General features: G+C 46.6%; 1 protein-coding gene across 1 annotated transcript in view; it reads left to right on the top strand.

Moving 5' to 3' along the window:
- Positions 1-11,097, top strand: part of FAM135B (family with sequence similarity 135 member B) — a 283,306-nt gene extending 272,209 nt beyond the window's left edge. The window contains exon 20 of the mRNA XM_030219522.1: positions 10,638-11,097. Within this exon, the coding sequence (XP_030075382.1) occupies positions 10,638-10,843 (206 nt within the window). The 3' untranslated portion in view covers positions 10,844-11,097. The remainder of the gene's footprint in view (positions 1-10,637) is intronic.
- Positions 11,098-12,860: the final 1,763 nt, after the last annotated feature.

Below are 12,860 nucleotides of genomic sequence, written 5' to 3'. Positions count from 1 at the left end.
CCTTTTCTCCCCCCTCCCGCTGGCTCCGTTTAAAAAAAAAAAAAAATATATATATATATTTTTAAACGTCTTTAAAGGCGTTTAATTCGACGTTTCTTTAAACGTTCATTGCAGCTACTCACTGGGACACCAGTTCGTTACAGCTCGGAGCGGCAAGCAGGTAATTTTACCTTTTATAGCGGGCAGGGGGTTCCCCGATTCTTCTCCTCGTGGCAATGGCGTCGGAGGGCGAGGGCGCAAAGGGTCGCTCCCCGGATCGCTGGAGCGCTTCTAGAGGGGATGCGGGGGTTTTACAACCTGATTCGCCCTTGATGGGTGATAGTTTAGTGACCGATGAATGTCCCGGTCGTTCCTCCGGCGTGGCGGTTTTTTCCCGCCTTAAACGCCCATCCCCCGCTCCTCGCCTCCGCCATCTTGGCCGGCCACGCGGCTCGGACGGCATCTTCGGGGCCGCCCTTGAGGTTGGAGACATTAATGCCATGAACGCCCTTAATTTGGGCGACGGCACAAAAGCGGCTAAAGTTAAGCGCCGTTCTTCCCGCGCGGCTCCTTCACGGAGTTTCGCGCCGGACGCCATTTTGGATGCGCAGCATGTCTCTCCCCCGCTATTGCGAGCGCCGGTTGAGAGTGCGTCTAGGGCTGTTGCCCAGGCTGCGGAAGTGCACAGTCTGGGGGGTTTCTCCCCCGAGTTTGTTTTGCTGCTGCATCAGGCTTTCCTCATGCAAACGCTGCCCCTGCTCCCTCTTCTGATAAAGAGGTTGAGGTTCCCAGAGGTAAACGCCCTCGGGTTGATTTCCAGGCCTTGGAGGACTTTTGTCTCCTCCGTTGTAGATGAGGGCAGCGTGTCTGAGGTCTCCCAACGATCCTTTGCGGATTCCTTGGAGGAGATAGATCCCCGCTCGGATGGAGCGGATGACCCCTCTGCAGCGCGGCTTTTTAGCCCAGAGGATTTGCCCAACCTGTTGTTACAGGCCATGGACACTTTGAAGATTTCCTCTCCGGAGGACGTCTCTCCCTCAGCCCCTGTTGGCTCTGCCATTATGCTGGGGACGAAGCGCCCGCCTAGAACCTTCCACGTGCATGATGCCATGCACACCTTAATTGCGGCTCAATGGGATGTCCCGGAAACGAGCCTTAAAGTGGTTAGGGCTATGTCCCGCCTCTATCCTTTGGCTGTGAGTGAACGTGAGGCCTATCTGTGGCCTACCGTGGATTCTTTAATCACTGCGGTGACTAAGAAAACGGCGTTGCCGGTGGAAGGTGGCACGGCCCTAAAGGACGCCCAAGACAGAAGATTGGAGGCGGCCTTAAGGTCGTCCTTGGAGGCAGCTGCTTTAAGTTTGCAGGCCTCAGTTTGCGGATCCTATGTGGCCAGGGCGTGCCGGACTATGGTGCAGCGGGCTTCCCCCTCGGATCATTCCTTGAGGGCTGATTGGCCGGCCCTGGAATCGGGCTTAGCCTATTTGGCAGACTTGCTGTATGATGTCTGGAGAGCCTCAGCTAAAGGCATGGCTCAGACAGTCTCTGCGCGGCGGTGGCTTTGGCTGAAACATTGGTCTGCTGACCACGCCTCTAAATCCCGCCTGGCTAGATTGCCTTTTAAAGACAAGCTGCTCTTTGGGGTCGAGCTGGACAAAATCGTGACCGATCTCGGCACGTCTAAGGGCAAGAAATTACCAGAGGTCAGGGCTCGGGTTAGTACTCGTCCCGATACCTCCATACCGCCCGGGCAAGTCGGGTTCCTCTGCCCCCTCTTCCTTCAAGAGGACTTTCTCCCCCAAGCAGCATTCCTTTCGCAGAGACCGCCGTCCCGGAGGTGCTCCCTCCGGTCCTCCCCCAGGGTCTCGTACCCAATGACGGGGCCTTGGTCCACGCCCCAGTGCAGCGTGGGTGCTGGAAGTCATCAGAGACGGCTACAAGCTAGAGTTCTGCCAACCCTTAAGAGACGGGTTTGTACTCTCTCCCTGCAAGTCTCCGGTCAAGCTGTGGTAGTGCAGCAGACCTTGGACAACCTGATCCGCCTGGGTGCGGTCGTTCCGGTGCCAAAAAATCAGATGGGCAAGGGACGTTACTCCATTTACTTTGTGGTTCCAAAGAAAGGAGGTTCTGTCCGGCCTATCCTCGACCTCAAAGGGGTCAATCGGGCCTGGAAAGTGAGGCACTTTCGCATGGAGACTCTCCGCTCTGTTATAGCGGCAGTGAAGGCAGGAGAGTTCTTGGCTTCCTTGGACATCAAGGAAGCGTACCTGCATATTCCCATCTGGCCTCCTCTCCAACGCTTTCTGCGTTTTACAGTCCTGAGACGACACTTCCAGTTCAGAGCCCTCCCTTTCGGGTTGGCTACTGCTCCGCGGACCTTTTCCAAAGTATTGGGGTCATAGCGGCCTTCCTGCTAAAGGAAGGAGTACAAGTCCATCCTTATCTGGACGACTGGTTGATCCGAGCCCCCTCTTATGCAGAGTGCGGCAAAGCTATGGGACCGGGTAGTTGCTCTTTTGAGCTCCCTGGGATGGATCATCAACTGGAAGAAGAGCCAGCTGCGCCCGACTCAGTCCCTGGTGTATCTGGGAGTTCGATTCGACACCCAAGTGGGCAGAGTGTTCCTGCCAGACAATCGGATTGTCAAGCTTCAGGCTCAGGTGGACTAGTTCCTAGTAGCCTCTCCTATTCGGGCTTGGGACTACGTGCAGCTGTTGGGCTCTATGACGGCCACGATGGAAGTAATGCCCTGGGCCAGGGCTCATATGAGACCACTACAGCTATCTCTGCTGCTGCGCTGGACTCCGATGTCGGAGGATTATGCTGTGCGCCTTCCCGTGGACCCAGCAGTGCGCAAGGCGCTGAGCTGGTGGACGCAGACAGACAAGTTGTCTGCAGGATTGCCTCTGGTGACCCCCGGAGTGGATTGTCGTCACGACAGACGCCTCTTTGATGGGCTGGGCAGCCCACTGCTTGGGAAGGACAGCGCAGGGGCTCTAGTCTCCTGCAGAGGCAAGTGGTCTATCAACCTCCTGGAACTCAGAGCCATTCGCTTGGTGTTATTGGAGTTCATCCCGGTACTCGTGTTGAAGCCTGTACGGGTCCTGTCGGACAATGCCACGGCTGTGGCCTATATCAACCGCCAGGGAGGTACCAGAGCGCCCCTCTAGCCAAGGAGGCTATGAGTCTTTGCCAGTGGGCGGAAGCGAACCTGGAGCAGCTTTCAGCGGCCCACATTGCCGGAGTCATGAATGTCAAGGCGGACTTTCTCAGTCGCCATACCTTGGAGCCCGGAGAGTGGCAACTATCTGCTCAGGCGTTCTTGGACATCACGAAGCGCTGGGGCCAGCCGAGCCTAGATCTGATGGCGTCATCGGCCAATGGCCAAGTGCCGCGCTTTTTCAGCAGAGGACGGGACCCTCAATCCCTGGGAGTAGATGCTCTTCTCCAACAGTGGCCGACACAAGAGCTCCTCTATGTGTTCCCGCCCTGGCCCATGCTGGGCAGGGTGCTAGACCGGGTGGCAAAGCATCCCGGCAGGGTAATCCTGGTGGGTCCGGATTGGCCCAGACGTCCCTGGTATGCGGACTTGTTCAGGCTCTCAGTCGACGATCCTCTGCGGCTGTCAGTGGAGCAGGGCCTGTTACATCAGGGTCCCGTGGTGATGGAGGATCCCTCTCCCTTTGGTCTTACGGCCTGGCTATTGAGCGGCAGCGTCTGAGGAAGAAGGGCTTCTCAGACAAGGTCATCGCCACTATGCTGAGAGCGAGGAAGCGCTCTACTTCTACTGCTTACGCCAGGGTTTGGCGTATCTTTGCAGCATGGTGTGAAGCAGGCTCACTTTCTCCCTTCACTGCTCCAATTTCTTCAGTGTTGGCGTTCCTGCAAGAAGGTCTGGAGAAAGGCCTGTCGCTCAGTTCCCTTAAAGTCCAGGTAGCGGCTCTGGCTTGCTTCAGGGGCCGCCTGAAGGGTGCTTCCCTGGCTTCGCAGCCAGATGTGGTGCGCTTTCTCAAGGGAGTTAATCACCTGCGCCCTCCTCTGCACTCAGTGGTGCCTGCGTGGAATCTCAACCTGGTGCTAAGAGCATTGCAGAAGCCGCCTTTGGAACCCTTGTCGAGGGCATCTCTGAAAGACCTGACGTTGAAAGCAGTCTTTTTGGTGGCTATCACTTCAGACAGAAGAGTTTCCGAGCTCCAGGCGCTCTCATGTCGAGAGCCTTTTCTGCAGTGCACTGAGGCAGGAGTGACTATTCGCACAGTGCCTTCCTTCCTGCCCAAGATTGGTTCTCGCTTCCATGTGAATCAGCAGCTCTGTCTCCCTTCCTTTCGTAGGGAGGACTACCCAGAGGAGTACTCCGCTCTTGAATATCTGGATGTGAGACGAGTCATCATCAGATACTTGGAAGTGACCAATGATTTCCGGAAATCGGATCATCTGTTTGTCCTGTTTGCAGGTCCTCGTAAGGGTCTGCAGGCTGCTAAGCCTACAGTGGCAAGATGGGTCCAGGAAGCCATTGCAGCGGCTTATGTGGCCGCGGGGAAGGTGCCGCCTATCCAGCTGAAGGCTCCCTCCACGAGAGCTCAGGCGGCCTCGATGGCAGAGGCCGGATCCGTCTCCTTGGAAGAGATATGCAAGGCGGCAACGTGGGCTTCGGCTCATACATTCTCCAAGCATTACCGTTTGACTGTGGCTGCACGGGCGGAGGCCCGGTTTGGAGCTTCAGTGTTGAGGTCAGGGATTTCTATGTCCCGCCCTGGGTGAGTACTGCTTCGGTACATCCCACCAGTCTATGGATTGATCAGCTTGATGATATGGAAGGTAAAATTATGTATAATCATACCTGATAATTTTCTTTCCATTAATCATAGCTGATCAATCCATAGCCCCTCCCAGATATCTGTACTGTTTATATTCTGGTTGAATTTTAGGTTCAAGTTTAGCCTTCAGTTACTTCAGGAGGACTTCGTGTTCAAGTTCTTCTTTCACTTGGATTCTTCAAGAGTTGAGACGACTTTGTGTTACAGTGAGCTGCTGCATTCCTCTCCCCTCCGTTTTACGGGGCTGGATTGAGACATAAATTCTGCCGGCACTCCCTCCCGCTTCGGGCGGCTGTAGGGCAGCTTTGTACCCCTCCCGCTTCGGCGGTGTTAGGGTCAGTCAGCTCCTCCCGCGGTTGCGGTTGCAGGATAAGCCAGATCCCCCCGCATCGGCGGGTGTGGTGTCCCTCCCCCGCTCCGCGGGGATGAGCTGGACGGATTCCCCTCCCCCACTTGTGTGGGGATGAGCTGGGTTAATTCCCCTCCCCCGTTTCGGCGGTGGTGAGCTGGGCAGAGTGTCCCTTCGTGGGTGTAATTCTCTAAGTGCTGAGTCCTGCGGATGGAGCTTTGATATCGACATACTGAGGAGTTTCCGGCAGCACATGACCACATATAGGGAGGCAAAAGTTTGCTCTCTATCTCCACCTGCTGGTAGATGGACACAACCCACCAGTCTATGGATTGATCAGCTATGATTAATGGAAAGAAAATTATCAGGTATGATTATACATAATTTTACCATCCATGCCACAGTTACAGCTTCTGTCATCGGTCATAAAAACCCCCAGCCAAACCAATGGGCAATTTTTTGTGAAAAATTATTGGTGCAAATCATTTCTATCTATGAGAAAATATTGTGACATATTCAGTTTTCATTCACATCGATAGCAAAATTCATGGAACTAGAAGTTGAACTTTGCTTGTGTGGCAGTCTATGGCAGTAGAATCATAGGGGTCCTTTTACTAAGATGTGCTGAAAAATGGCTTGCGGTAGTGTAGGCACGGGTTTTGCGTGCACGTCGATTCATTTTTCAGCGTGCCTGTAAAAAAGCCTTTCTAAAACTTTTGCCAAAAATGGACATGCAGCAAAATCAAATTTGTCACGCATCCATTTTGGGTCTGCGACCTTACTGCCAGCCATTGACCTAGTGGCAAAGTCTCACGCAGTAACCAGGTGGTAATGACCTACGCGCACCAAATGCCACTTGGCGAGCGTCCAAAAATAAAAATTATTTTTCGGTATCTCATATCGGATGTGTGCCAAAAATGAAATTATCGCAAGAGCCACATGTTAGCCAGGTGGTAACTCCATGTTGGCGTGCATTGGGCACGCATAGAGCCTTACGCGGCTTGGTAAAAGGGCCCCATAGTCCCAACGGGGACCCGTTTCACCATTCGGCTTCCTCAGGGGATTGGATACTGCCGTACCGTCTTTTGAGTTACTGCCTTAGACTCCATATTTTGAATTGAGTAAAAACTAAATACATAAATTAAAATCATACAAAATACATAAATACTACAAATAAAAATGAAGGAAATAAATATGTATGAAATAAAGCATTAAAAATACCAGGAGTGAGTTCTAACATACTGACTTATACATGCTGAAATAAAAATCTCTACAAAAATCATGTTGTGTATGTGCACAGCAATCTGTCACTTATATGATGAAGCAGTAAAATCAAATGAGCATTAAATCATACTGAACACATCCACCAGTGGAACATACTGAGACATATACAAACTGAAACACAAATAAAAAACAGTGTCTTAATGAGTGTTTGTGTTATACAGAAAGTGAAAAGGCAAACAATGCATACTTATAGCAAACTTACCACCCCCCCCCCCCCCCCCCCTCCGGTTTACTAAGTCGCGCTAGCGGCTGCTGTACACTAATGCCAGCACAGCCTATTCACTTCGAATGAGCTGTGTCAACATTGCTGCACGGCAGCCGGTAGCATGGCTTAGTAAATAGGGGGGTTGGTGCTCACAGAAGGATATCAGATTCCTGCATGCATAATCTGTGTATAGTTTCTCTTGAAAACTAAGAGGGACACGTACCAATTGGAATTAAAAACAAAACCTTCCCCAAATATAAACAATCCAATCAGCCTGAAAAAGTAAAATAAACTCCTCTTATATCTAAATAGATAAAGGTGGAAAAAATTTCAAAAAAGCAGAGGTATGATAAGGTGACCTTAGAGGTTAGGGTTGAAGAATACCAGATAATAAAGAGAAAAATATAAAAGAGATTAAGAGATTAGACAAAGGGAAGCTTCAGTATCTGACTAAGCACGTCTTGTAGCAGTCAGACTTCATAGCTTCCAGGGAAACACATAGAGAAGCCACCAGAGAGAGATTTTATTTTGCTTCTGCTGAAATTTAGATGTATATAAATAAGCATTCAATTTTCTATAACACTGGGATAAAAGAATTTTATTGTAATCATTTGTTTAATAAATGTTAGCATTATTATAAAAAAGAAAAAATATACTCTGGACTGTGTTTCCTTTGCCGAAAGGGCTTTCTGACCCCTCCGAAGTGTTCAGCTCCCCTCAGAGGCAAAGGGGTACTTTACATCGGGCAGACTGGATGGACCATATAGGTCTTTATCTGACGTCATTTACTATGTTACTATATCTAAATAGATAAAATAAGGTAAACTCACATTATAAGTACTAACTGATAAAACAAATACAAAAACATTTCAAAAAAAGGGAAACTATAAAAAGATAAAATGTACTTACGAACCAGCACTTCACAATCTGCCATCTTGTTTCAGCTACTAGCTAAGGGGTCCTTTTACAAAGCCATGGTAAAAAGTGGCCTGTGGTAGTGTGGGCGCGTCTTTTGGGAGTGTGCTGGGCCACTTTTTACCATAGCTGGGGACAAGGCTATTTTTTAATAGGCCGGGAAATGGGCGTGTTCAAAAATTAAAACTAGCTTGTGCCTATTTATGGCCTGAGCCTTTACCGCCAGCCATTGACTTAGCGGTAAGGGCTCACGCAGTATGCATGCGGTAACCATGCAGCGTGTGTCAACGGGGCTGCACTACCGATTACCGCCAGGAACGCTTCCCCCCCCCCCCCCCCCCCCCCCCCCGGTAGAAAATAGAAAAATATTTTCTACCGCAGGATTTGGTGAGCAACAAACTTGGAATTACCACCAGATGCTTGTGCTACCCCGGCAGTAGTGCCGATTTGGCGCATGCTTCCTCACAGGTCAAAAGTCATACAACACACTGGAATCTAAATCCTTTAAAATGTATACCATATCCTTACTTCTGTAATGGGAAATGAACAAAGAAGCTACTATGTTTCTTTTAAAAATGCTAAAAATGTTCTTTAAAAAATATTTTTAAAAATTTGAAAAAAAGTGGGAATAGATAGAGCTCAATGTGCCCTCCAGAAATCTCTAATTTGTAACAAAAAATGCTGCAAAAAGCATAAAAAAACTATTCTTGTGTTAAAAATGCTAAAAATGTTCTTAAAAAATATCATCAAAAAATGTTCAAATTTGAAAAAAAGTGGGAATAGATAGAGCTCAATGTGCTCTCCAGAAATCGATAATTTGTAACAAATAATGCTGCAAAAAGCATTCAAAAACATTTACAGTGTGAAAAGTTATACATTCCAACGGCCATCTTGTTTTTGCATTCCAGTGATGCAATTGAAAAGGGCCAGGAAGTGCTGAAACTGGGTATACATGACTTAAAAAGTGTTAAGAAAATTCTCCTCCACCCACTGCATGCTAGACACATGGCCCAACCACATACTAAAAGTTGCCCTGGACCAATTCATAGCCCAACTCACTTCCCACCTGAACTATATGTTCTAGGAAGGCTGCTTCCCACAGATAAAGGGAAGCGTACTGCTCACACCATCAGCCGAAGGGCCCCCACCCAAAGTGAGACACCCCCACTCAGAAGCCCTGCCCCAGAGGTCCCACCACCACTCTGAAGGCATCTCCCCCCCCCCCTCACTTCTACATTTTAAAATCCCTGGGATCTAGTGGGCAGGCTGGAGCAACCCCCCCCCCCCCCCCCAGTCTTCTCTGCCTTTGTCGGCACTAGGATCCAAAATGGTGCCAGTGACCCTAAGCAGTAATATTGCTGACTAGACCTAAGGGATTTTTAAAGGTATGAGTGCGGGCGGGGTGCTGTCAGAGAGGAATTGACTTTGGTGGGGGATTCTGGTTGGGGGGCCTCACCTTGAGGGGGATTCCTTTTGGTGAGGGTGCTTGCTTGGAGGGTACTATTGGAGGGAAGGCACAGCAGTGTCTTTGGGGGGGGGGGGGGGTTGGGGGGTGGACTGGAGCCTACAATTTGAGCCTTTAAGAGATGACTGAGCAGTATTAGACTGTGGCTTTTAGCATACAGCGTTCATTGAGTTCAGTGGGCTTAGAACTAGGGAACCCAAGTGAAGGAGTATCCTAATTATTTATGGAATGGACTGAGAACCGGGGAAGTGGATTTATTTCCCACTGTGGCTCCTTGTGACAAGTCAACTTAACTCTCCATTGCCCCAGGTAAAAAAATAAAACCACTAGGGACAGAAAAAGTACCTGAATATAATATGTAAATCATTTTGTTTGTACCAGAGAAAGGTGATATATCAAATGCATTACCCAGTCCCATTTTTCATAGGAGTCAGCAACCTGCAGTATTGAGGTACTGTAGGTTGGTGACCACTGTGGTAAATGAAAGTGCGGTAAATGCCCACCTTTTACCGCACCTTGATAGCTTTCCCCCCCCCCCCCCCCCCCCTTAGTCACTGAAGGAATAACCAAATAGCCTGAGAAGACTACAGAGTTCAATCTGAACAGTCTGTAATAAGAATGGAAGACAGACTAAAATCCTTAAGTGAACCAAGCAGACAGTTATTATCTAATGACAATACCTGAAAGAAGAGTATGGCCTGCTGCAAATTAATCTTTATCCAAACAGCACCATCTTCCAGTAAACTTGAGGAGTAGTTTTGTAGAAAGAAATGTGGAGGCCAAAGAGGACCAAAAAAAAAAGATGTGTCCAATACAAAGGGTAATCTGGGGTAGGTTGTTTAGAAATTTTTTATCCTTTCCTAAAACCAAGTCTAAGCAATGGCAACCTTAGTGAGTTGGGACAGATGAAAAGCAAAGAGCAGCCATTTATCCAAAAGTGCAATGAAATCTTCTTCTGCCTTCAGACTAGGGCTAGCATGTATATTCAAATCTCGTAAAACTAGAATGGAGCCCAAATAAAGACTAATCAGCTATCACCAAGCTCAGTTTGTCAAGTGAACCAGAAGAAACTAGAGAAGCCTGGTAAACATTCAGATAGTGCAGAGGATAGAGACCATCAATTTGAATAGCTAAAGCTGTTAAGAATAAAGGAAAGTGGCAGAATAGCTCTCAACTACTCAATTTATTAGAAATAAGACATGCAATTACTTTATCCCATCTATAGCCATTAGTTTGAGGGGACAAATTATCTGAATTTTGGATAAGAATTGTGTGGACTTTTTTAAATAAAAATTTTAAGGTATGTGTTTGGGATTGTACTTTTATACTTATTGGTTTGGTTTGTACTTATTGCTATGTTGAATTGCTGTCTGTATTGAATCTTTGTTGACCGAATGGAACATAAGCAATCAAATTAAATTGGAAGTTTTTTTCAGACAAACCTGGAGGAAACCCATAAATGACAAAACAGGAGATTCTGCCTGTTCCGCTTCCTCTGTGGCAAAGTTTTACCCAATCTCTAGTTCATAGATTATGGTGAAAAGGTTGGGTGGGTGTGGTTATATTAAATGACTGATTTCAAGCTGAAAACATACATGTAACTTCCTTTTTACTCTCGCTCAGGTCCTGTTTATAAAGAGATGATAAATAATCTCCTCCAACCATTGACTGAGGTGAAGGATTGCACTTTAATCCGACACAGTGTGTTCCACGCACTGCCTAACACTGCCAACACGCTAATTGGAAGGGCTGCACACATTGCTGTGCTGGATTCTGAACTTTTCCTGGAGAAATATTTTCTTGTTGCAGGTCTGAACTACTTCAAATAGTCATACTCGTCAATGGAGACAGCAGAAGCCAGAAAACAGCTTGATAAATAGAGCTGAATACCAGTGCCAAAGTGTTAGAGTAGAGACAAGAGATACAATGTAGATAGAAAAAGAAATATTGAAATGACATTTAAAAAAATACTTTTATTTTCATGTAGGTTGCAGAGATATATATTATAGAATAGAGCAATATGATTTTATTTTCTTAACCTCGGAATAGTCTTACACTCTGGTTTACTAAGCAGCGCTAGCAGCTGTCCATGCGCTAGTGCCGACACAGCCCTTTCACTTTGAATGGGCCATGTCGGCACTAGCACATAGCCACTAGCGCTGCTTTGTACACGGACCCCTTAGTTTGCAGAGAACTAGCAAACAATATTTCTCATTTTTCTGTTTGAAAATACATAAAACGCCACTCTAGATATATTAAAAGTAGTAGAAATAGAAAAACTACTATTGATATAAATGGGATCAACAGAGCCCCCGATACTGTTCAATGTGTGTATAATACCACTGCCTAATTGTAGCATTATGCAAGTTTTGTTTTGTTTTAAATCAAGGCACATGTCTTTATGACTTGGTAAGTATAAAATGAACATCTAATACAAATGTATCTTGAATTCACATCCCCCCCACCCCCAACCTGCTAAGATGAAGAGGAACAGTATTTATTCAAAATGAATCCTTGATGGGAACTGTTCTTGTTGTTTATTATCAGAAACAGTGTATTGTGTTCTTCCTTACTTCTCCCTTTCCAGCCTACTACTACCTCTTCCTTCAGAATTTTAGAAATGAAAAAGAGAGAAAATAGTAATTTGACAAAACCATCCGTTAAAAGCAAAAACATGGTTTTGTAATCATCATGCTATCCCAGTCTTTCTAAAGCCTTTCTCCAATTCAGGCCAACAATATCAGGAAAATATGTCTCTAACATAATTAGGGCCTCTTTTTTCAAACTACGCCTACAGTCCTCGGTGCGGCAGTGCTGACAAAGGCCATTTACCTTGAATGGGCTGCATCGGCATTGCGGTGTGGGAACCACTAACATGGCTTGATAAGAGAGGCCCTTAGATGATTCTTGCACATTTTAATTGTTAATTTATGTTTTTAAAGTAAAATAATTTAATCGAGTATTTGAAAGCACCTCCCCCACCCCCACAAACACACTCCACTATCATGGATTCAAGCAAAATCTGCAGGTTATTTCCAAAGACATTTCTGTAAGTAAAACAGTATGTTAGTTGCAGAAATGTGCTTTTGCAAAATTTGTCCATCCTCTGTGTAGGTAAGAGTACATTCAAATAGGCTGTGTGCACATAATTTTGCCTACAGCTAGGAGAGGTGTTCCCACTGTGGATTTTGAGCAGTTTATGTTTATGTATATGTTTTTGAAAATTCAAACGTGTATGAATTGACCCAGAAAAATATTTATGTTCGTCGTTTTCCTGGGGCAGCTTTCAAAACAGATGTATATGTTATCTAAACAGATAGGGCAGCTGAATATTGAGCGTAATGGTAAACAGGTAAATCATTAACTTATCTATATGCAACTGCTGCTGTAGATCTGAATATAGGCCTCAGGGCATCTAGTCAAACATTGTTTTGCCTGGGTCAGAAGAATGAATTCAGGTTGTTATATAATACATTTTAAAAAGTGTGTGTGTATGTCTATATATATATAGATATATATAGATAGATAGATATATATTAATGTCAGCTTAATGGCAGGTGCTGTGCACCACCGTGTAGAAGAAAAGCATTCAGTCCCAGAAAAAAGTTTCTGCTTCTGTGGTCAGTTTGGTCTAGGGATGCTATAGAGACAGCATTCATAACCTTGGGGGAAAAGACATTTCAACCATTATTCAGCTGTAGCACCTATAGCTGGAAACTTGGTTCAAGTTAGCCATTTCTGATCCCTGCCTGATGACCATCACTGTGATGACTGTGCTTTGTTAGGAAGGAGCTATATAGGCCCAAAAAATATCATTTGAAATAACTTAGATTGTTTCAAATCATT

Source organism: Microcaecilia unicolor, chromosome 1 (genome assembly GCF_901765095.1).
Source record: "Microcaecilia unicolor chromosome 1, aMicUni1.1, whole genome shotgun sequence".
Taxonomy (NCBI): Eukaryota; Metazoa; Chordata; class Amphibia; order Gymnophiona; family Siphonopidae; genus Microcaecilia; species Microcaecilia unicolor.
Note: the sequence above shows the minus strand (reverse complement) of the source record. Positions and strands in the feature narration are given on the sequence as shown.